We start from the raw sequence: 27183 nt of genomic DNA on the forward strand, positions 1-27183 counted from the left end.
CAATCTTTGGTGTCACATTTAAATTATGGGTGAGCACCACCTTATTTGTAAAGAAGAGGTCCATGACATTTTTACCCCTTGTTGGGCAGAAAACTATTTGCTCCATGAATTGCGTATTTTTATGGTCAAGTAGAGACTCTGCCTGCTTGGTTCATGCAGTAACATTCCTGAGAGGGGATGTCCCTCAGGTCACTTAACATTAGGGAAATCAAAGTCCCCTAGAAGTATGTGAAGGTTATCATCTTCGTTGGTTACTCTCTCTCTCTCTCTGTCTCTCTCTTCCATCATTTTGAATGAGTCCTCATGATTTGGGGAAAATCTGGGAACAATATGTCGTACATACTACCATTTTGATTTGCTTAATGTGTATCACAGACTGAGTTAGAGTGACAATAAGACTATAGACATGACATCTTTTTGGATGTACATCTCAACTCCACCATGTTCTTTCCCTCTTATCACTTTGAAATACACCATATGTATTCCAGTGTCTACTATGTCAGTGGTTAGATGTATATGTGTTAGTGACATGCATATTGCTTGATTACATGTAACTAAGTCTCTCAAGAATGCTGGTGGAGTGTTACAAGGCCTCTCATATTCTATAATAACACTGGTGTGGTGTATGAGGTGTCTGAAGTGGCCACTAGTTTGACATTTGTGGTAGCATCAAGGATGGCCACTCTGCATCATTTGCTGGTAACAGTGGTCTTGCTTGCTTATATACATTACCTTGATTCAGTGTTTGTTGCAGCCAGGTCAGCTGCCTTACAATCCTTTGCCTCATATCCAAAAAAACACTTCTGCTCAGCTGCAGCTGTGTACTCTGAAACTAGGTACTGCTTTGTCTTCAAAACAGTATGTGCAGTATTCACATATTTTGAAGGTTAAGACAGTGTGCATTGTGACCTGAGCTTCGGATGTGTGAAGTGGTAGCCTGTCGCCACCACTCCACTTAAGTTGTTTCTTTCCTTGGTTATTCTTTCTGAGAGCTGTTCATGGTGTGGTGAATAAATTCTTGTCTAAATTATCAAAAATGAAAATAACACTGACATCTCATTTTAACAGATATGTTTACCATAATTACATAAAAATATCTTGAAATACTAAAGAGTAAATTTATTCAGTAAAATCACCATTGGCTTCAATCACGGCCTCCAGACAACTTCGGAATCTCCTGCAACTCTTCTGGATGGTCTCCTTGTTTAAGTTGATGAATGCTGCCATAATCCTTATCTTCAGTTCATCTTTGGTATTACAAGGAATTTACTGGTCTCTCACTCAACTGCACCCCACAAATAATAATCAAAGGGGTTGCAGTCTGGGGAGTTAGGTGGCCAGATATTAGGGGTGATGTGTTTGCAAAAATTGCTTGTCAGCTATGACCGAGCTCTCCTGCTTGTGTGGCATGGTGCAGAATCCTGTTGCCAGACATCCTCTTTCAGTAGCCACCCTCTTGACCCAGGGCAGCACTACCTCCTTCAGGCACTGGATGTTTAATTTTTATCACTTTTAATACATGTTCACAGATTGTACTGTCCTCAGATTGACACTCTAACACTCTGAAATGCTCGTATTGGAGCTTCCGATGTGAATGCAAAGCAGTACATGTCGTTTCCAAATTTCTGGCAGAGTGAATTGTGTCATAGTGCTGTTTTTCTCTCAGACGATGCCCAACTGACCCTACTATACTGTGTAATCAACAAAATCAAAAACAAACAACATGCATGCATGAAATTAAGAATATTAAATGGTGACAATTTACTCATCACACCTTGTATATACACACACACACACACACACATACATATACATGTATATTTGTGTATGTGTCTGTTTGGCTAAATGATATATATATATATTCACATATATATATATATATATATACATATATATATACATATATATATATATATATTATATATATATATATATACATATATATAATATATATATATATACATATACATATACATATATATATATATATATATATATATATCATATATATATATATATATACATACATATATATATATATAATATATATATATATATATATATATATATATATATAAACTTGGTAGATGCATTTGAAACGGCCTGAATAAAATTGCAGTTTGTGTATCTTAGTGAATGGATGCACAATGTAATGCTGTTTCAGTTGCATTTACCAAACTTTTGTACACCCTGGCAAGCATCTGCAATATTCACTGTTCCAAAACATGAATTTCATCTAAGCAGGTGACTATCGCGAGCATGTTACTGACAAGCCCCATTGAAGGTGAAATGTATTTCACATTCTTGTGAGTCACTGCTGCAATGATGCTCATTTCACTCCAATATAGTGATTTAAACACAACATCGCTATGTAGAAATTTTATTTCAGTTAAATCCACTGCATCATGCCTTCTAATTGTATCTTTGCATATACACAGATGGCAATATATATGTATGTGTGTGTGTGGAAAGATGTGTGTGTGTGTGTGTATATATATATATATATATATATATAAAATGAATACATAAGAGAAGTTAAGTGAGCCAACTAATGTTTATTCCATTAGTTGACAGTTGTTCCATAATTTGCTTTAGCTACATAAACAATGCTACATCATCTATTACAAATATATAAATGAATATGTACATGAATATATATATATATTTGCACCCATAAATATAAATGTGGTATAAATAATGGACTATGCTTCAGAACATTTCAGCTGAGTATTAGGGTCAATTTCTTCAAAATTTCAGGCATTGTGCCTATAGTAGAAAGAATTATATAGTCACAGACAATAAATATTTTTGACAGAATTACCGTATATGGAGTGCATTAATGAAATAACAGCAGATACAAATTCAGATAACGAATGCAATAAAATAAAGTAAAACCCATAAATTTTTTTTAAATAAAGATATAAGAAAGAATAAGTCTATCATAACGATTTGCTTTCCAAAGATTTAGCTGACTGTCCCATAGTATTTAAATACATAAACCATGCAATGAAAATATAGAGAACAAGATAAAGAAATGAATAAATAACAAATATATTAGTAGAATGAAATGTATGGAAATGAAGAAAAATAAAGAAAAATATATAGTGCTTTAGGAGGCCTGGTTTGTTAAACACAATGTATATCATGCATGGGCAACCTGCGGCCCGCCATGAGTTTCTTGGTTACTAATTTTTACAAGCTCAAAATAACTATCACGTGTCATGGCAGAGAAAAAGATGGGTAAAGGATCATATAATCAAGGTGCAGAAATAGCGTACTCTGAATAAATAAGGTGATATATAATTTGATGGTAGAAAGAAATCCACGTATTAGGTACTCCAAAGCCAGTCGGAAGGATGGGTTTCCATGTAAGCATGTGGAAAATAGTTAATTAAAAAAGCGGAGGAAAAAAGACAAGAAGAAGAAAACAACAACACAAGGACGTAGTGCATGCAAAGTATTAATGAGACTTCAGAGAAGGAAAGAAAATGTTGTTTGACATTTCTAGCATAACTCTTCTTCGGAAACAGGAGACATAGAAAGTTCAAAAGAAAAGAAAGAAGAATGTGGACTGTTGGCAATTTTTTTTCTCCATTTTCCTTTTCTTTTGGATTTTCTTATGTCTCCTGTTTCCAAAGAAGAGCTATGCTTAAAACATAAAACAACCACTCTTTCTTTCCTTCTCTGAGTGTCTCATTAATATTTTGCATGTACTACATCCTACATTATTGCATTGTTGTTTTTTACTTGTCTTGTTTTCTCCTTTTTTTTAATTAATCATATATATACATATATATATATATAATATATATATATATATATATATATATATATATATATAGAGAGAGAGAGAGAGAGAGAGAGAGAGAGAAAGAAAGAAGAAAAGTGTCAAGCTATATCTATCGCTTAAGTTTGTTTCAGATGAGTCATGTTTTAAGTTTAGCTCCTATTGTTAGACACAATTGGCTGGTGTCCTATACTACAACCACATGTTAACCAAAACACCATGAATGAAGTTTGGTAGATGGAAATTACAAGAACCCTGTTTTGTCTTGTTTTGATGTGGGCACACTCAGAACAATATGTCGCTATTCTTGCAAACAGTGTTTGTGTCCATTATTTGAATGACAGTGGGAAACATTACCATGCTTGGGAACAGGTGAGGGGTTGGGGCAGGAAGAGCCATCCAGAGTTTAAAATTTCTACCTAAATGAAGTCTCATCTGTCCAATACAAACGTGTAAATGTAAATGTTAAAATAGATGTATATTTTCATCCCTAAAAAGAGTTGAACTTATGGCTTATTTCATTAATCCTATTACTGAAATACATGATAACAACACACACGTGTGTGTGTGTCTTGTTGTGTCTAAGGAGAGTCACATGAATTCACATAAAGAATCTAGCAAACCAAATACAAAAACAATACACACACACAAACACGTACACATACACAAGCAACACTGTATATTATAGAGAATATAGATCAGCGTGTATATTTGTCTCCAAAAGGAGTTGAACTCTTGGACCTCTGTGTTAGTTTTATCACTAAGCTATAGGATGAGTAAAAAGTTACATAAAATTTAATATATAATGAATAATTCAGCTGGGCAGAAAATAAATCTGTTCATATAGACATGCATCATAACTTCTTTTAGAAGATATATGAATGACAGTCATGTTAATTCTGTCTTGTATTTATTATTTCAGACACATTGTTTGGATTATTTGTTACATAATTCAACCTGAATTATTCATCTGAGACTTTAGAAATATATATCAGTGAAACCGGATTTTGTTTAATAAATCAGATTGCTGATTGTTATATTATTTCAGAAACTAAATGAAATTTCAGAGAAAAGGAAAGCAACCTACAAAAAGAAAACTAAAAGTATAAAATTTACTAAATATCTATACTTAGGGAAAAAATGAATGCATAACACAGTACAAATATTTAAAATATAGTATTCATTTCCATAAATAATGCATTTTTGATCATCTGTTCACGATTGCTAAACTTATTAATCCAAATTTTCATTCACAAAAATATAGATATATTATGTATGTATGTGTTTTTAGCTCTTGTGCTGTATTTCTATTTCTCTGTGTTCATTTGGCTGTGGACTTAATCACTATGAGATATGAGTGTTCATTTTAAAGTGACTTGTGAATATTTTTATGTATGTATGTCTTTGTGTAAATACCTTTATTCTTGTGTATGTTGTTATTGCTGAACAGATGCATCCCATAAATTTCTCTCTTTTCACCATCATCCATGTTTATATTTTACTATCTTTCTCATTCCCATCAGTTGTCTCTCCATTTCACTATTGTCTTTTTATTGTTTCCTCTCATTTATCTCTTATTCCTCTGAATCTCATAATCATTCTTTCACAACTCTACCTTTCACTCTTCCATTCTCCTGAACACTACCCCACTTTCTTCTCTTTCCCTCCTTTTCCTACTACACTTTAGTGAAGCAGAAATAAAATACATAAATTCACTCCAAAATTTATTATAGTAGATATTAATTTAAATAAACACATATACATGTTTGCACACACACTCTCTCTCTCTCTTTAATTTTATATATATATATATATATATATATTCATTCATCTCCAGCTTCTCTTCCTGAGAGGATCTTGAGAATATAGTACTCAAGCACCTCATCTATAAGGTCCTATAAGAAGCAAACCGCATTGTACTTTCCAGATGGCTTCCTAAGCCTGGCCAACTGAAACTACGAATGTTATGAGGAGAGTGTATTTATTGTAATAAGTGTAAATAACACTAATTTGTTGGTGATATGGGTCTTACAATATGTTGAATGGAGGGAATGAAGGCATATTTTGCTTTTTCCTTTGAGAGCTACACAGCTGCCAAGTTTCAGAGACTGCTGGAGCACAAATTCTACTCTAAAACAATAAACCAATGCCCAGGAATTGATCTCATAAATATATGTGAAAGCAACTACTTGTAATCAACTTACCTGTATTCACTCTACATGGGCTGGTGACAGTAACATGTCAACAGTTAAAAATCACCAGCTATAGGTAAAAACCACATTCACAATATACAATAGTGATCATTACATCCTATCACCAATGTGCATCCAAATTCATTCTGTTGATATATGTTTGCAGTTTCTAACAGGATTAGGAGTTTTACATAGAGAAATCACAACAGGAATTTTGGAATTTAATTCGATACAAAGCAAATTCCTGATTTAATGAAATTATCTTCATTTCCAGAGAAGTTAAAATAATTACTTCATAACTGGAACCATCTCAGAGACAAGAGGACAGCAATCCTGAGAAGATTCACAAAGAAGATTATTTCTTTGCAACAGCTCAGCTACTGGGAAAGGTTGAAACAGCCAAGACTCTACTCTCTGGAGAGAAGACAGCAGAGGTATACAGTAGTATATATCTGGAAGATTCTGGAACAAATTGTGCCAAACTTTGGCATTGAAAGCTACACCAATGCCAGAATGGGACAACACTGTATAGTGCCAAAGATCCCAGCAACACCATCGTGCTTCAGGACTATTTACTGCAACAGCCTGGGTTTCAGGGGCCCACAGCTTTTTAATGTTCTTCCAAAGAGCCTGAGGAACCTGCACAAAGTAGATGTAGGGGTTTATAAATCAAAGCTGGATCTGTTGAGAGTCCCAGATGAACCTACCTCACGGCAAGAGGTGAGTCCCAGATGAGCCTACATCACAGCAAGAGTCTTTCTCTGAATTTACTCATGCCCTGTTCAAGTACACTGATGCTAGACACTTCTTTTTACTCTCTGATTGACTATGCATGTGACTAGCATTGTCCTATTTCACCAGATATTTTCAGCATCTCAGAGACTAGTCTTAATTGCCTTCGTATTTTTTAACTCTATAGGTCCATTCTTTTAATTCCTTTGGATCCAAATATACTTGACTGCCTCTCTCCTTATACATTCCTTTTGTCATGTTCCCATATTCTTCTCATTCTTTCTAGCCTTTATATGCTTTCCTCATTCAGTGCACATGAATTGCTACCATGAAAATATCCCAATTTATACAATTAAGCTTAATTCTTAGGGGCAGCAGCTCATGAAATATTTTCCACACCATTTGTTTTTCCTGTTTCGTATGCTTGTAAAATACCCTCTTCCACCTCTAATTTAGTCACATTTCTAAGAGATGTATTCTTCTACTTTTATGGAATTTTCTATGCATTTGAAAGAATGTATCTCATGGGTCTTCCAACTCCTGACTACTTCTGTACATTTGTTACATGCGAAGTCATTGTTCACCGTCAACCTAACTCTAATTCCACAATACTTCTTGTATAGCCATAATTTACATTGGCTAGACTATATCAAATTCCTACCTGCATTTTTTCTCTATAATAGGTATGGCCACTTCCATGATGCCATTAGTGGGTTGTCTTCTTTCCTGCCTACATGATCCTTAATCTTTGTTAAGTTTATATTAAGACTTCTTGGCACTAAGTTTTGCTTTCTAGAATTTCTTCTCTAATTCTTCAACAGATTCAGTTCAAGAATTGAGCCCTAATGGACATCTATATGCATGTTAAATTCCTCACTGAACTCATTGCTAACCTTCACTTTGCTGGTGTCTTCATAGATAGCTTGCATGGATTCTTAAAACTATTCATCTATACCTAGTTTACTTAGTGACCACTAGACTACAGTACATGGGACCCTGTCAGAGGTCTTCTCCAGAACAAACTGCATCTCATCTATCTTTTACTTCTTTTAGTCATTGGACTGTGGCTGTGATTTGTATCCCAGTCCTTCAATTTAATACCTCTGTATTCACTTCTTTCTAGAGCATACCCTTTGTAGTTGATGATAGCACTTTGTGTGATGCCATTGGAAATGACATCTTTTACTCTCTGATTGACTAATTGGCTGTGTGTGTGAATAGCATGTATCCTATTTTACTGGGTTTTGTCAATAGTTCATCTACATTGCTTGCCCTCATATCTTTAACTGTGCTGTCAACTTTAGCAGCTGGTCTCTTTACCAGATCTAAATGGGCTGGACTTACTCTCTCTCTCTCTCTCTCTCTCTCTCTCTCCCATGCATTCCCTACATTCAATAACCTCTCATTAACATTCACCTCCTCTTCCTTGGATCAATAATGGCACGTGTACCGCATTTATTTCATATATACTTTTCCCCAAGGATGTCATAATTTGTGATGATACTCTGCCTTGTACTCCAGAACTCCTCACACCTATTTTTCTCATTACCGAACAGTGGTTTCACTCTGTGCTATGTATACATGATGTTTGCGCGCGCACACACACATATATATCCATGAACTTTGACCTAGTATTGAAAATAAAATAAGCACACACACACACACTTATGTGTTTGTACTAGTGTATTTGCATATATTCTTACACATACATACTCTCTTTTTCTCTCACACACACTCTCTCTCATGTAAACATTAGCCTTTCACTTATATCATTCTATGCATACACACATGAATGCACATATATACTGACAATTCTCTACAAAATACACATTCCCAGTCATATATCCATCTCCACACAATACAAATTTATAGAAATATAAATAAATAGTAAAGTAGTAAAACAAAGATAGGTTATTTACCACAAATACTTAATTAGAAAAGAATAAATGAACAGGGGCCAAAAAAGTGAAAAACAATGAAAGAAGTTATTAGAAATCTCTAGTATTTAATAGTTAGGAATTAAATAAAAGGCTTAAAGATTACTGAGAAAGATCAGATGCGAATACTGTGAGAGAAATGGTTAAAAAATTATTCAAATCAAAATATAAAATTATCAATTTTAGTCAATGTATCATTAGTGAACCAACTTGCATGCAAAAACACACACACCCTTATTAGATAGACCTTCCTCTGTTTGTGTGTCTCTGTACCTCTCTCTCTTCTTTCTCTCCATCTCTCCTCCCCCTCTCCATTTCTCTTTCCCATGCATTCCCCACATTCAGTAACTAAACATTTCTCTCATCCATGTAAGAGGAAGCATGTTTAACTAAATTTAATTAAATATGTAAAGGAATGACATCCTCCTTAGTTTTCACATATAAATCAAAAAAGGATTGGAGAATTTTCTATTAGGTTCCCTAAATAAACAATATGTAAATAAAGTGTCACTTAAACTAATTAGATATAATCCCGACTATAAAGATTAGTAGTCCTAAGAGTGGTGATGATGTATTTATGATCAACATTCTTACTTAAACAATTACATTTAAGTATTTTATATGAATGTATGTACTATATATAAACTGAAAGTATGGGTGTGTTAGGCACTGGAATGGCTATGATAGACACAATTATGGCTGTATGGTTGAGAAGCTTGCTCTTCAATCATATGATCTCAAGTTGAGTCTCACTGTGTAACACCTTGGGCAAGTGCCTTCTTCTATAGCCCTGGGCTTCCCAAAGCCTTGTGAGTGGAGTCCGTAACCAGAAAGCAGATGAAGTCTGCTATCTGTATGTATGTGTGTGTGTGTACCCTTGTCTTGACATTATGTGATGGTTGTAAATGAGCATCATTTTCATATAAGCGATGTAATTGTTTCCAGGCCTCAGTGAAAATCATGTTTGGTCATAGGAAAACAGGTGGGAGGCTTGTGACAGAACAGGGTATCCAGCCATAGAAAAACTGCTTCAACAAAATCCATCTGACCCATGCAAACATAGTAAAAATATGTAAAAATTAACACAGGTATATGTGTTTGTGTGCTTCATATCTGTAATTTCATGATGTTACAATCATGTTAAACTGTAACTAATAAGAAGGACGGTGTCATCCTAAAATAAGATCTCTTGACTAATTTCTGTTTCATACTATATTGAATGACCAATGAAAGACCATGCACTGTCCTAGTTACTTGAAACAGATCAAACAGGTCAGTGACAATAGATAAAAAGACTATGGAAATGTTCTTTACATAAGTGAGTAATTTCCTCACCAGATTTGTATATATTGATACACATACACATACACGCACGCACGCACACACACACACACACACACACACACACACACACACACATACTTATGTGTATACACATACCTCTATCTATCTACCTATCTATCTATCTATCTATTTATATATATATATATATATATATATATATATATATATATATATATAAATATATATATATATATATATATCTCACACACACATCATTGTCATCAGTTTATATCCAGTTTCCATGCTGACATATGTTGGACAATTCATTACAGTTTGAGTCCTTGTATGTGCTCTTTTAGACATGGCTGGACTGGGGACCACACCTCTATTGTTATTGGCATATTGTCTACAACTTTATGCCATTCCTCACACCAGCCACATTACACAGTGTACTGGATGCATTTTTTTCATGTCACTAGTACTAGCAAGGGTGTTGTGTCCTCATTGAGACTAAATGTTCTCCTGAACCCTACAATGTTTCATCCACCAACCTTGTTATGGTGTACAGGATGTATTTATTGTGGCATCAGTACTGGAGAGATTGTTATGTCCTGGCCAAGACGAGTCCTTCCAACCTATTATGTTTCCATTTGTTCACCCACCACTTCATAAAAGGATGCAACTTATCCTTATACCATAATTAATGAGGGTTGCCTTGTGTCTGGTTCCTCTCTGCTCTGTGTGATCTCCATTTCAAGGGAAAATGAGTTGAAAAGAACAATTGCAGAGAATGGACTAGTGTGAAGTGGAGAGAAGAGGCTGATATTGGTGGAAAAATGAATTGGTAAAACATGATAGATTGTGCTAGAAGAGTAATGAATGGTAATAGGAATGTATACATGGAGAGATAGGCAGCAGTAGCCTAGAAAAATACGGTTGCTGTATGATTAAGAGAGCTTGATGTTTATCACTTAGAAGCAGCCTGATGGTGAAGGAGTACTAACTAGTCAGCAGTATGGAAGGGGAAGGTAATTTGAGCTAACAAAGAGAGTACAGGTATTGAGGTGACATGGAAAGAGAATTAGTGAAGACTGTCAGTGGAAAAGTGACATAGAAGAGAGATGGGCAATGACAATGGTGTGTGCGTTTCAGGAGAGTAAATGAGGTGGAGGTTCATTACACACACGTTCGCTTGCACACACACACACATGTATATATGTATATAAGCATGTATATGTACCCATGCATATCATGTATGTGCATATACATGTATGTATATATGTATATAGACTGAATTGGCAATCATAAGAATGTTGCATAAAATAGCTTGATATTCATTCCAACTCCCTGTGTTTGAAGTTCAGATCCCTTCCAGGTCAACTTTATCAATCCTGAAAGGATGAAAGGCAAATAAAATACTAGTCCACTGGGCAGGTGGTGGTGGGGCTGATTAATCTTCTCTTTCTCTCTTTTATCTTTTTTTTTTCCATCTGAAAGAAATTGGCTATGATCAGACATGGGAGAAGAATGGACTCTGGTAGGTTTAAAAAAGCCCAAGACATACTGTTTTTCTTTACAGTGCCCCTACGGCTCCATCAGAAGCCAACAACTCAAAAGAATGAAAAAAGTGTGTGTGTATGTGTAAGAGCATACATTCAGATACACCTAAATGCATGTATATGGCCTGTTTCTCAATACACTTGAATAGCCTCATCAATGTCCTCTGAAGCTGAAAATCTGCCTAGCTAGTGTACAGAATAGTGGTCGGGCAAGCAAAATCCAATCCCTCTCCCCTCCATTTATCATCCAAAGCATAGCTGCAGCGGAGTTACTGCACTAGTAATGCATGGGGTAGTCAGTCAGTCAGACAGTTGTTGCTATGGTGACATGTGAGCTGCTTTTTGATCAGCAAATCCATTGTTCTTTCATATTTCAGTCACTGCATGCAGCAAATATTAGAGAGTGTTAATTATTGCCATCACCATGGTATTGTACACAGAGATCTGAAGGTGAGTAAATCCCCCCTCCTTTTAGTTCTTAACTATTTCTACATCTTATTATTATCATGTTCTCTATGTCCTTTTTTTTTTTACTTTGTTTTAGTCATCAAAACTTTTGCAAACAAAAATAAAATTAAGTAAAACAGCAGCATTCCTTAAGTTTTGCTTATGTTTTAGAGTGCCACTGATAACAACTCATTTGGTTATTTTTCTTACATAATCATCACCAACTACTGCTGACTTCTATCTCTATTCAAATATTTCATCTTGTTTTCACATTTAAATCATCATTATTGTTATTTTTTCCTTTGTTGTTGAAGAAAAAAAAAACATCAATTAAAAGTGTGTTTTTTTTATTTTATATAAATTGTATATAAAAACCTTCAAGAAATTTCAAGATAAAAATACTTAATAATTAAGAAATTTAAACTGAAAACAATTTCATGTAACTTTGATATTAAATGTTGTTTAAAAATATTGATTATAATCATTTGGATTCTACTTCATTCATTTTAAAGAAATTACTTTTTCAAAAACATTTTACAATCTTTCTTAATAATGCTGTTTTTTTTTTTTTTAGTCATTTTCTATACTGGAGAGAAATATAATAATTCCATATATTCTCTTGTTTTCACCTTTTTTGTTGTTAAATGTAACCCTACACTGGATTATCCTGTACTGTCCTTGATTTTTTGTCAATCCATGTGGTAATAAAATATTATTACTATTACTACTACTACTGCTGCTGCAGTGAACTGGCAGAATCGTTTGCATGCCAGACAGAATGCTTAGCACTATTTCACCCATCTTTACATTCTGAGTTCAAATTCCACCTGTCATCCTTTTGGGATAGATAAATAAGTACCCATCAAGTACTGGGAGTGATATAATTGACTACCCACCTCCCACCAAATTTCAGAAAGGATTATTATTATTGTTAGTGAAGGATTTAAGGTGGTGAGCTGGCAGAGTTGTTAGCATGCTAGATCAAACACTTACCAGTATTTCTTCTGGCTTTGCTCCTGGAGTTAAAATGCTGCTGGGGTCAGCTTTGCCTTTCATTCTTTCATGATCAATAACATAAATACCAGTTGAGCACTGGGGTTGGTGTAATTGACGAGCTTTTCTCCTCTCAAATATCTGGCCTTGTACCTATAGTAGGAAGAATTATTATTATAAAATAAAATAAAGTAACCAAGAGTTTTTATAGGATAAATTAAAGTAACCAAGAATTATTATTATTTTTATTATTATTATTATAGGATAAAATAAACCAGTCAAAAATTGGAGTTGATGTAATCATCTAATCTCTTGCTTCCAACAAATTTTGGGCTTTGTGCCTATGTTTGAAACAATTATCCTTATTACTGGTGCAGCATTAACAGAACCAGTAGAATCACATGTTTTGTGGTATTTAGTTTCATTCTTTTACTTTTTGTGTTCAAATTTGCCTTTAATCTTTCTAAATCTATAAAATTAGTACCAGTTACATACTGGGTTGATTAAGTGACTACACCCACCCACTGAATGTGTAGCATTGCACATATGCTACAATTTGTGTTATTATGATAATAGTTATCTTTAAACATACTGACACGTAACATATTCATAAGTGTAAGAGTTGAAGTCATAAGTAGTCCCATAGTAATAGAGTTTGTTTAAAATAAAATGATATGGTTAAATAGGTAACCAAGTTCACGTGGGATAATGTTAGCCAAGTGAAAATACAATCATAGGTGTTACTCATATCTGGTGAGCAATATTTAAATATCACTAAATTAGAAAAGGTAAAATATGTTACAACTGTTACTCAAAATGTGCCACTGAAAGTGACCAAGTAACAATGACAATCCTTCAAAATAAAGACTGATTTGAGAAGATTGTGGATCAACACCTCACTCCTTCCAGGTGAAATGTATAGTTCTGGCAAGTGAGAGAGAGAGAAAGAAAGACAGAGAGATTATTTGGGGAAAAAATGTAGTAGTTAAAAGAAACACAGAATAACAAAGAAAAGATCCTAAGTGTTATATAGACACAAATAATAACGTTGCAGGGTGCAGTATACATTTTGTATAATCTGACTCAGGAAACACATTTATCTAATGCTATATAGTATATGTCTAAGGGACATGAAAGTCAGTGTGTTGCTGAAGGAGAAAGATCTTTCAGAAAGAAGTAATAATTATTATCTCCTTTGTTATTCTGTTTAGCTCTGTTTCCCTTAAGTAAATTCCTGAATGAAACAAATTATGGATACAAGGTATATGGAAAAAGCCATCAATCATCTTCTCTAATATGGATGACTTGAAACTTTTTGCAAGAAATGATCAACACCTGTAAGCAATCCACATAGTGAAACAATTTTGTGATAACATCAAAATAGAATTTGGATTTGATAAATGCAGTAAAGCTACATTTGTCGTGAGAAACTAACAAATTCATGCAAAATTACCCTAGAGAGAGATACTAAAATAAAAGAATTAGAATCTAAGGGCAGTTATAAGTGCCTATAATAAGAGAAAAGGTAAGAAAGGAATGCTATTGTAGAGTAAAAGTTATTCTGTAGAATTGAATGCTAGAAACAAAATCGAGCCCATAAACACATTAGCCATGCCTGTGATCACAAACAACTTCAATTTCATAAACTGGTCATCTCTGAATTAAATAAAGTTGTTTTTAAAATCTGAAAGCTGATGATAATGCATCGTGTACAGCACCCAAAAGCTAAAGTCTTCACCTAGGATAAATGAAATCTCAACTGTCTTTTCAATTTTTCTTCTCTCTCTCTCTCTCTCCACACATTCACATAATCTAGCTCACTCATAAAACCTAGTCAGCTAGTTTTCAATAACTACTATTTCTGCTGAAGAACTACAATGATATTCTCTCCTGACTTTGTTTTCTGTTTGTTTTAAACTGCATAGTAAAATAAGTAGGTCATCTAATTTAATTTGGCATTATCAACTGCTTGCTTTACTACTTCAGATCTTCATCTCAATTCCTCTATTAACCTAATTCTATCTACTCATCACAAATAATATCTTTCACTTCACACTAATATACATGTAAGTTGAGTCCATGGTCTGCTCTGAGCCAATCTCTATCCCCATGTTGCCATTACTAAATCCTTTCAAAATAAATAACTAAATAAGTATGAGTGCTGCAATTATGTATATTCTTAAATATAAAAAAAATGGATATCAAACATGTAAGTCATATGGGAAACAGTGCTAGACTATATGGAAGCCTAGTTCAACTTCTACCAGAATAAAACCTTTGCAAGAAGTGCTTGGACTGTAGAATTGTGAATGTGGAGTTACTCAGTGTTGGGAGGATATAGAAATACTGATCCATATTTGATCCATGAATTAATTATACAAATAACCTGATATTTAAAACCATTGTGACATAGGAAAATTATATATTAAATTTTGGTGGCAGGAGTTAACTGCATCATGTTGATTTCAAACATGACATTACAACTTCACTAATTCTTTACCAATCAGTATTTTAGATTAATTTCAATTTATAATTAACTTTGATCAAGCATTCATTTTTGTTTACTTTTCCAAATTGTTATCTTCCTATATTCTTCACATTTCAGTTGAAGTTAGTATGAATTACTAGGAAGCTGGTTAGTTTTATACAGTTAGAAAAAATTATATGAAAAGCAGTAGAACAAAAAGCAAATTTTAGTGCAATAAATTTTATAAATTAATGCAAGCAAATCAGACACTTTAAAGATTTTAGATCTTAATTATTGTCAGCATGGCTTGCAAGTCTGGGCCAAGAATGTTTCATGCGAAGAGGTACATTTTTCTTTTTAGCTAATTTATTTTATTCATAGTTGAAATAGCCAAATATGTTATTTAGTCTGTTATATGCAACTCTCTGTATTCATCTGAGTTTAAAAGAATTCACAAATGAAGCAGTGTGATGTAAAACAAATAAGCCATAAGAGAAAGATATAACAAGACCTTTCTCAAAAGAATTGCAAATGTAAGTGAAGTGAATTGGCTTCAACTGGGAGTCCAAATCAGTTTACACTCTGAACTTGCTGAGATCTTACCTTTCTCTTTTTTATATTCTCACCTAATGATGATGATTGTTTCAGATTTTTGGTACAAGGCCAAGTGTAGTCAATTAAATTGACCCCAACACTAGCCTGGTACTTTGGAGTTGATAAATTCTACCAGTAATAATCATAGTAATGACTTGCAATGGGTTGCAGTTACTTTTATTATTTCCATCCCAATACTTACCAGGTGCTTATTTTGTCAACCTCCAAAAGTTGAAAGGTAAAATAAACCTTGGTGGTGACCAAAATCTAAAGTTGTTTTTATTGATTTGTGAGGACTTTTGAGGTTTGAAATTGTCTAAAATCATCAACCTCGCTAAGCAATGCAACTATTTGACTTTAATTCTTGAAATATCTACATGTTTATAGAACACAAAAGGTGTTCCAATATTTGTATTTAGCACCATACTTGAACTAGGGCTACTATGTCATTATTCATGAAAGCTTCTTAACAGATGGGTATGTCAAGGATCTTTGAAGATACTAGTGTCTTAGTTCATGTCTACTCAACAGTCAAGGTTTCATAAAACTCCTGTAGAACATGGTGCTAGCAGCAAGCAGCAAAATGGTAAATTTCACCATGAGAAGCTGGTCATTAAAAGTAACCCCCAACCTTCACCACTCACACACAGACACACATATAGGAAGTGAAAATCAATCAAATGATACTGTACAATTATGGTATAGTAATTTTCCATTTCCAACAAAAACCTTTAGAAACAGATTCTGAGATTATGTCTTGATGAAATTCATCACTCTGTCAATTCATATCTTGAAATCATTTTGTAATCATAGACCAGTAGAACTACACTTTAATTGGCTCCTTATAAACATATCATAGCAGAATACTGTAAGGTATTGAAGCTGCACTAAAGTTTCAAATAGTTGTTTTCATTTCTCTTCCCTGGGACTTTATTCAAATGATGGTTATTGCTTTCCTCTTCCCATTCAATATTAACTATTAAAATCAGATTTCATATAATGCTTGTAGGCTATATGAGCCTGTTACTTTATGGTCTCTCTCTCTCTCGATTTCTGTATAAGGCCACCTCACTGTTTGTAACTTGTCTTTGTAATGTCCACTTCATCTGAAGGCTCTGTAGCAAAAAAAAGAAAGAAAGAAAGAAAAAAAACGTGTGTGTATATATATATATATATATATATATGGATATTAGTTTCTACTTTTCTAACCCTTCTCTTTCAATGTACAACACACTGCAATACAGACACCCCTCTCTAAAACTAACCAATACATTACCATTATCTGACACTTTGTCATTTTCATGAAGAGGTGTTCATTGTCTTGTCAGCAGTTGTTACTACTGTTCACTAGTACTACAAATATGTTTTGCAAGTCAAGTGAAAGATTAATATGACAATATTTTCTATTTTGCCAGCAATTCTACATAAAGAGTTCCAATTTATTTCGTAACTAAAAGGGGTTTACAAAAATTCTTTAATATTTGATGGAAATCAACTATAGAACTGTTATTGATTCGTAATCCATTTTAAAGCATGTTCCTTAGTGTGTGTTTGTGTGTTTGATAAAAAATATTTTTATATCCCCTCTACTCTCTGTAGAATCTAATCATTACTGAATAAAAGTCTATATTTAACTGTGAAATTCCAGTGAAATGTTACATTTATGGTAATAATAAATAATAATAGTAATGATGTTAACAAGAACAACAGTAAAGCTCAGTTTACAGAGCTGTGTGTAATTTATTTTGCAATTTTCCAGCAGAATTTCACAACCCAATGTAAGAAGAGGAAGAAAATAGGTAGCTAGGAAATTGCATATTTTATCCAATATCTGAAATGTTTATGTATCTTTCTAACCTCATGTATTTGTTTCCAATAAGTCAAAACTGTTTAGCTAGGAAGTTCCTTTTTGGTGTATAAGGTGGGGTAAGGTGGGTATAGTTATTTTCACTGTAATTCATTGATTTTAGGACATATTCGTTAAAAAAAGGTTAATCATATGCTGCTGCATTATGAATAAAACTTCATTTAGTGGGTTTCAGCCTGCATTTGAATCCTCTTATTAAATCTTATCTTTGAATTATGAACATTCAAGAGTAAGATATGGAGCTTAACTGTTTTGATACCAAACACGCAAGATATAACTTATGAGTCTAAAGTACATCCAGTTTTCCAAGTGCTCTCACACGAATTAAAATCCTTCATTATTTTAAGAATCTTTTGTTATGGTCAAACACTAACTTAATCAGTTATTAAAATAATGTTAGTCATTTTACAAAACCTGTCCAAAATCTTAATTATTTACAAAATTCCTTGAAATGTAGGGACTATATGTTTTTTAAAATATGGCAATTAGAAAAAGAAGTATATCAATTATTTAACCCTTTAGCATTCAGATTACTCTGTCAAATGCAATTCTTATTTATTCATATTACTTTGAATTAATCATGTATCTTAGGCCTTTAAGATTTTGATGAGGTGATTGTTTATTTTTAAAATGACATTGTAGGGTAGGTGTGAGAAGTTTGATCTTACCAGTTTGAACAAAATACAGGTAGAATATTGTGGCCAGATATGGCTGGTTTAAACTCTTAAGTGCTAAAATGAAAAAAGAAATTCAGTTACCATAAAATGAAATGGAAAAATAACCAGTCCTCTTTTTTCAATTTGTGTATGTATGTGTGTATGTATATATATATGTATGTATGTATGTATGTATATTTATATTTCTCTCCAAGTCTAAAAAGCTCAACAATGTTTTATTTTATCAAATATGTGTCAATCAGTTAACTGTTGAATTAATTTTTGAACAATGCTGCTCTACATCATCTTTTTTTTTTTTTTTACATTTTTGAGTTGTTATACAGGATTAAACTCACTAAAACTATGCAAAACAGCTGTATTTTGAATTATTATTACTACTGTAACAGACAGTATTCAATTGTAAAATTGATGAAAAGAAAATTCTTTTTTCCAAACTAATTTTTTTTCTCTTTCTCTTCTTGAATGTTTTCTGCCACTATACTTGATAATTCAATCAACAGACTTCCATGTTAAAATGTCTCACTGTCTGAGAGACATCATTATCAAAATGGTAAACAGGGATTAAAATATTAATCTCATCTTGTTAAGGTTTTATTCTTATTTTGATTTTATTTTAGTTTTAATGCTGTGTTTTTATCCTGGTGAATTTTTTTATAGTCTTTGGGTACAATTAATTTTTTTTTTTTATATTCACACCTATCTTTGAGTCAAGATAGAACTCAGAATACTTTATACCACTTACAGTGTTCAAATTTCTTATTCTCTATACTTTTCTACTCAATGGATAAAAAATGCCAGATCCGGTACATTGCAATTAAAGTTGGTGAGTTCATTGACAAGGTAAAGGAAAGTGTGTGCGTGCGTGCATGTGTGTGTGTGTGTGTGTGTGTGTGCGTGCATGCGTGTGTGTGTGTGTGTGCGTGTGTGTGTGTATGTTTAAATCACCTGAAGACACTGAAAATATGCCAGTTGGAATGATAAAACATAAATAACAGGTATGACTTAGCAGAGTTGATGAGTTCATTTGCATGGCAAAGAAAAGCATGCTTGTGTGTGTGTGTGTGTGTGTGTGTGTGTGTATATAGCACCTAAGACACCTTGAGTATATGCCAATTGGTATGATAGAACAGAAATAAATATCTAAAACACAAGTCTAAAGAGTGGTGTTATCAAACAAAAACTAACCTCTACTGCTAATGTATTGACATGTTGAAATAGTTCATGTGTTAAAACAAATTTCTTTCTACCTCTTGGGAAAAGAGTTCTCAGCTACATGTTTGCCACACATAAATAGAGTTGGATAAAAAAAAAGACATGTATAAAAACTATTAATATTTGTCCTTTCAATTTCCCTTTTCTGTTTCATATTCACAAATTTTCCCTTTTTTGAATGATCTGCATAGCATTTTGATATCATATTAATCTTTTTAATTTCAAATGTTCATAGTTAGAATTTTTAAATTGTTAACACATTGTTTCATCTTGAGATTAATTTCCCTCTCAGCTATTTGGTCAAGAGAATGAAGGACTATATATTTAGTAGACATAGGTATTTCTAAATTAATTTGTTTAATTTTCTTCTTTTCTTGTATTCTATACTCAATTTTTTGAAATTTTTTTATTATATTACTCTAACATTCTCTTTTAATTTTTTTATAAATATATAAAATCTTGATATTTTGCTGTTACCTTTTTTCAAATTTAATTTAGAAAAAAAAAGTAAATTTTATTCTTGTTTGCTCTTTCAAAAGCAGTTCACTTTTATATTCAAATTTTATATTTTATTGAATATTTTTAAATTTGTTGAAATGTTCGCATATGATTCTTTTTTTAATTTCTTACTGCTTTTTTTCTTTATTTCCACTATAGTATTGCATTTCTCAAGAAGTTAAAAAAAACATTAGCTGACTTCATTCACTTATTCCTAATATTATTTCTCGTGTAAAATATTACATAATTTCATGAAACGCTGGTCAAGAAATAAACTTACCTTATTGTCTCATTGTTTTGAGAATAGGAATATAGACTTATGCTCCTTTTAGCCTATCTTCCTGTACTGAAAATAACTCCAATTGAGACTAAGTTGTGTTTGCAGATCTGATGTTCAACTTGGTGTTAGAGAGTTTGTTAATTTGCACCAAAAAAAACATTTTTAAAGCATTTAAACTTTTCAAAGTATAATTGTAACTCTGATTGTACTCCTGCAACGAGCTGTATTGATAACTGTTAATTCTGCTAATCTAATAACATTATTATAAATAATATTTTCCTGACTTCTGTTTCCACTTTGAATCATAAAATGTTTTTGTCATTAGAAAGACCTATTACAAACTGCAAATTGACTCAATCACATTAATGATTTTAAAAAAAAATGTTATGTTTTTGGTTGGAAATTACCTTCAGCTTGTCAAAAAGTTATAATATTATATTTTTCCGAATTTTTTTTTTTGTGGGGGGGGAATGCAAATTTTGATTTAAAACTATAAATTTTAAAATCATTTCCAAATAATAATGATAATTTGTAAAATCAAGTCAGAAGTTTTTAAGTTATTGGTTTGGCATACATGACATATATGTTTATATATTGTTCAACTTAAGTTCAACTAAAGATTTGTTACATAAAGTGTTATTTCTTGGCTAACGGGTCATTTATCTTCCTTTCTTTTTTGCTTTTCTCGTGGGAACATTATTTGCAATGTTGCCGCACGTTATTCTAACATATATATATACACACACTTATATATATACATATTTTTTTTTTCAATATTTATTTCATTTATTTCTACCAATCTGCCTCCCTACTTGCTGTATCTTGTAATAGCCGGAGAACCTGCTGCTTGCTAGCAAAGCAAAGGGAGCTGCTGTCAAGTTAGCGGATTTTGGACTGGCTATTGAAGTAAATGGGGATCAGCAGGGATGGTTTGGTAAGTATTAGTTATCAAGTTTATTCATTCTGTTAACATCTCAAATGCATCATTCAAAACAAATTATCTTCTGTTCACTGTTATTACTGATATATTTCTTTACCTTCATGTCACAAACAATTAAAATTGCATGTGTGGAAATGTTGCTCAGAATTAGAAAGTTTTAAAATTTACTTTCAGAGAAGAAGAAAAAAAAGATAATCCCACCATTGCTATCGTCATCATCAACCCTGCCAATCATCGTCATCTTCATCATCATTATATATGCATGCTCACAGAGCACACACACACACACATTGATAAATCCAATAATTAAATGTGCGAAGTTAAGAATAATAACTGCTAGATTCTTACAATATTCCAGTCATAGCCAGATATTTTAATCTCAACTCATCTGTCAACATTTATACAAAATGTTACAAGTTAATCTTTCAAGTTATTTTCTCATCTTTTTTATGTTTCTTGTCAAAATTGCCTTTCAGTCTTCTGTTCATCTAAAACCATATTTTTTTTGAAACATTTGTTTTCTTTTTACTTCGCTTTAACTATTCAAAAAGAAAGCTGAATGAGAAGTTCTTCGTTAGGGTGGTTTTTACCCAAGTTTCCAATATACCTTCCTGAGTAACTCTTTCTAAAGATGTTTCTGTATTTCCACAATGTCTTATTTCTGGTTTATCCAGTTATTGTCCCTGTTGAGATCTAACAGAGCAACAACTATCTTTACAATATCTTATAGAATTTTGTATCAAACATGGAACATTTAGAAATGTTCCATGTGTATCATTCTGCTACCCAGATATTGAATTGTTGAAGTTTTAAGTTGAAGCTATGAGTAACCATCACTAATGTATTAAACAGCTAGTTTAAAGTACTATTTTCCCTTCAGTATGGTGTTTATTTTGTCAGTTATTTCACTCTGTATTTCCTTGTGTTCTTAAATTCTATGAGCAATTTTAAGAATTCACATTCTTTCATTTCACTGTGAATCTGGCCATGCTGGAGTACCAAAGTATCAGAAAACAGATTTTTTCTTGGAAATACTTTCAAAAATTTAAAATGTGTAAGGCTTATTACTCTTGTTACTGTCTAACCCCAGGTTAGCCTTAATTAAGCAGACCTATGATAAGTTATTGACCAAATGAAGAGGTGTGAGCTTCAGATCTACCTACCCAGTCACATTTTTTCTCTATCAAGCTCAAGAGCATCCAGTATGTTTCATATATGAATACATCTATATAAACAATATGATTGAAGATAGAAAGTAGCTAATGGGTATATTATGCATATTTCAGGAGTTATTGCTCCTTCTTCAGCACCACATCCAACCTATTAACCACCCACACACATATTGTTTAAACATCCACTAAATTTAATGGTATAACAGTACTAGATAGACCAACTTACATGTTAAAAACATTCCTGGCAACTGGTATGTACATATTAATTGCTGGTAGGGATACCTATTTTGTTTTGCAACCATAATATACTACCAAGTTTATTAATGGTTTATAAGCCAATAAGGTGTCCTACTTTTTGTGTTAGCAGTGTAATGAGGGAAAATTGTTGTTTCAAACAAAAAGTATCATCTGGAATATTGTTCCATATTGGTTTCTACTCATTACAACAAGTTGCTTTTATGACTTGGCTCTCATATGCGATCAGTAAAATGAATATCAGTCAAATTACTGGGGTTGATATAATTGATTTGAACCCTTTAAGAAGTTCCCTAAATTGTGATAATTTAGTGATTAAAACTAATGAAAAAATGTAATTATATATAATGACTGCATTCTTTCATATGTTATTATATTATGTTAATATGCATAAATTCAGTTTTCATTTCTACATAAAATATACATATGTATATATATATGTATAGAATATATATATATATATATATATAAATGAGGGTGAAAAATTTGATATTAATTTAATAATACCATCAATTTAACACCAAGTGGCTTAGCACATAAAAACCAACAATCTTTTAGTGGCTATACCATAGTGGATCTATATTTAGCACTAGAGTAGACCACATAGTAGTCGCTCTCTCATATTTATGTGTGTATATATATATATATATATATATATATATATATATATATATATATATGTATAGAATATATATATATATATATATATATATCACTCTAATAATTTCATAACTTGTGATGTCATTAGACCATTCTGACAATATCTTCTTCTTGAGTCCCTTTCTTGAAATAATTTTGCTTTTAACTTTCAACTTTATCACAATTTTCTGATCTTCATATTATTTTTTTCAAAGAAATAAAAGCAAATAGCAGTATAAAGAATGAAAAGAATGGAGATGTTCGGTAAAATTTCAACTGGCAATTATTATGAAATTTCTTTCTTTTATTCTTTCTTCTCATTTTTGTTTTTATTTGAAAATAGGTTGTAGTTTAAATTAAATAATTGAATAAGGTCACATCTATGTTGGAGATCATTAGTGCTAATGATAAATGTAAACTTACTGAAGTAGAATGTTATTTCCATAATATTCTGATTCACTGTCACAGAACTGCAAATCAACAGTGAAGAAGGAAATCATAAAAATGTTAATAGAAAGTCATCTTAAAAATTGTTAGATGAGGAAAAAAGAAAATCAATTATATTCTTTCAAACCTGTATCTTCTTTTGCTGTTAAATGTAGTATTTGATACAGTAGATCATGGGATTGTCGTGGAGGACTAGGCATATCTGGCAGTGATTTGTTTAACAATGGTTCATATCTTATATTAAGTTCTGTATTATTCCAACAGAGGTTGTTAATAAAATGTGGCCAGAGCTATTATCAGATCTTGCAGTGTAGTTGAATTTTCAAAACATGTTGCCCTATTTAATGTACTTTCATCCCACAACTGAACTAGATGGCATCAGTTTTAATGAACACGGCTGTGCAAATAATGATCAGTCTCTCAAGGCATTCCATACTTATCTTTACTATGATGCAAAATAGATCTAGCAACCATTATAGCCAAGAAATGGATAAATGATCAGTGCTTCAAATTACACAATTGCAAAATCACAAGGAAAAAATTACTTCTTCCCTTTTAATAAAGGCAGTAAATTTGTGATTGATCCCAGCTGTTTCAAAATTACGAATATATCTGTCAAGATACAAATCTAGTGGGGGAGAGGTTATCTTGGACTTTCATTAAACATATCAATCAGTTGCTTGCCCTATCTCTGCTTTATAATAAGTAACTTCAGGAAATTCCCCATCTTCATTTTCAAAATATACGTTATAACTTCCTGTAACTACTATGTTTTCAAATAACTTTGGCAGATTTAAAAAACTTAAAGCAATTGTGTTTATGTGGTTAAAATCCTTCTTAATAGAAGTACATACTTCACTAGTTATCAGTAAAAGTGAGTATATACTTCAAAACAAGTACATACTCCACATTGCACATTCTACATTGGTTAGCTATATAGTCATTTTAGTCATTAGTCATTTCCAAGAGTATTAATTCTCTGGTTCCTTCAGAGTTGATTGATTTCTACCAATTTAATTGCAGTTTGTTTTCAACTGTCAACTAGTACCAGATGTCAGCAATAGTTTTCTACCATCCCTAGTTAACAATGATATGAAAATCATACGGAACACTTCAGTGTAAAGATGGAGAATACACTATGACTAGACACTCAGAAATTATTGTTTTAGAGTTCAAAAGGAAGCTACAATATGTATTTTTATTATACTTTTAATATTATTATTTAAATTATTTTACTTTCAAGTTATTATTTAACAACAACAGAGTACAATTAAACTACATAGATTGGTATACATAGTAGCAACTGTACAATATAAGTGTTGTATCATCATTTTCAAGTAGTATCATTATTATCATTCATTTAGTGTTAAAAATCTTTTTTTTTAATTCCTTTTATATCGTTTGTATTCTGTTAAATATTATTTAAACTTATCTACTTTATAATAAAAAGCACACAATTCCTGTGTGTTTCCAGTGCTAGTTAACTGACTAAATGGTCATGAGTTGAAATCATATTAAGGTCATTGTGCTTCAGTTGTCACAGCACACAACTCATTGTGTCGTGGCACATTCTCTACTACTTCATAACTGAGTTGAATTGTCACCAACTTAAAAACAATTTTTCTTGAAATATTCTGTTGAAATTTGGAAATGTCACTTCTCCCATACTAGCATAGAAATCTGGATTTCAAAGGAAATTGTAAAACTTAAAATATTTTCTATTTGAACATGTTGTTGAATACTCACTACAATAATTACTCAATCACTGAAAGATAATGTGCCTGTTTTTTGCCATTTGTTTGCTTGACAGATTATGTCAGTGTCTATTCTTCAATCTCAGGGTCTACTAATAACAAGTTATAGACTTCTATTAACACAGTTACTAAGAAAAATTATTTTTTCTCTTTCTTTTTTATCAAGTCGTGATATATTTTAAAGTAATTTAAGCTCTATTTGAAAAATTGAAAGTTTCACCCAAAACAAAATTACTACAGAAATATGTTCACATGCATAGATGCAGAGCAATTTTTCATTTTCCCTAAGATATTGCTGTTTGCAACAGTTGGGAAAAATACATAAAACTAATACATATTGCACTTTGACTGGTTGTAAAGCTTTCAATCTTCTGTCTGATACCTCAAGTCCTTCATCTATAGCAGTATCTCTCATGATACCATTGTAAAGGAAAAGTAACAGTAACATAACACTACATTAATTAATTTCTTTTGATATTTATTTATTTATTTTTTCATTATGTACAGAAAAATTTAAGAAAGTCTGTATCCTTCAAATGAAAAATACAGATCTCTTTGAAATATTTTACAATTTTTAGATAATTCTTTTCTCATTTTAAACTCCATTTTGGTTAAATTTCAACTTTATCAGTCATTTTTCAACACTGCATCACCTCTGTCATGATGTTGTGTTGGTGTACACTCTCATTGCTAAAACATAACAAAAAGTCAAACAGAAACATTGTCTGTTCATATTAATTATTATTTCTTAACAGGAAAAAAAGAAACTAATTAACCAAAATGTTAATCGGATCTATTAGTGAGATATCTCATAATCAATTATTTATGAGATTTTTGCATTATATTAGAGATGGTGCCTTCTCAACTTATCTTTCAACACAACCATGTGGAAACTGAATATCATTTTTTTGACTTCTAGTCTTTTCTTAACCCATTTAATAATTGTCTTTCCTCCAACCTGATAATACAATATGATTAATCTACTATGTTGTTGTAATGGCTTGGTAATCTATTTCTTCACTATGCACTGACATCTCTTGTCATGGAAGCCTATCTCATTTCATTCACTTCTTGTCTTTAACGTATTTAAAATGTAATTTCATTCTTCTGAATAGCATTAAATAGCTCTTTTATAGTCTCTTTCTGTTCATATTTTCATTATAGTTGGATTAAGAAAAGGTTTATATATATGTTATCTGCATATACATACAGATGTGTGTGTGTGTACTTCTATAATTCTAGATTGATCAAAGCTTTGTGAGTGGATTTGGTAGATGGAAACTTAAAGTAGCTCATCATATGTATGTGTACGAATGTGTATCTGTCCTTTTAACATGATATTGTTCCATAGGTGAAAATGCACATTGCCATCATACAACCAGTGTCCCTTGTTTCCAATCTGCCATGAAAACATGACAGGCAAGGAGGAGTATTACCTTGTTTGGAAACA

General features: G+C 32.1%; 1 protein-coding gene across 41 annotated transcripts in view; it reads left to right on the plus strand.

Moving 5' to 3' along the window:
• Nucleotides 1–27183, plus strand: part of LOC115212079 (calcium/calmodulin-dependent protein kinase type II delta chain) — a 429066-nt gene that overhangs the window by 166749 nt on the left and 235134 nt on the right. For 39 of the 41 annotated variants that reach the window (XM_036502876.1, XM_036502886.1, XM_036502875.1 and 36 more), the window contains 2 exons: nucleotides 11869–11941; nucleotides 21358–21460. In XM_036502876.1, coding sequence (XP_036358769.1) covers nucleotides 11869–11941; nucleotides 21358–21460 — 176 coding nt within the window. The remainder of the gene's footprint in view (nucleotides 1–11868; nucleotides 11942–21357; nucleotides 21461–27183) is intronic. The other 2 variants (XM_036502877.1, XM_036502900.1) reach the window with 1 other exon arrangement.

The sequence above is a fragment of the Octopus sinensis genome, linkage group LG5, assembly GCF_006345805.1.
Source record: "Octopus sinensis linkage group LG5, ASM634580v1, whole genome shotgun sequence".
Taxonomy (NCBI): domain Eukaryota; kingdom Metazoa; phylum Mollusca; class Cephalopoda; order Octopoda; family Octopodidae; genus Octopus; species Octopus sinensis.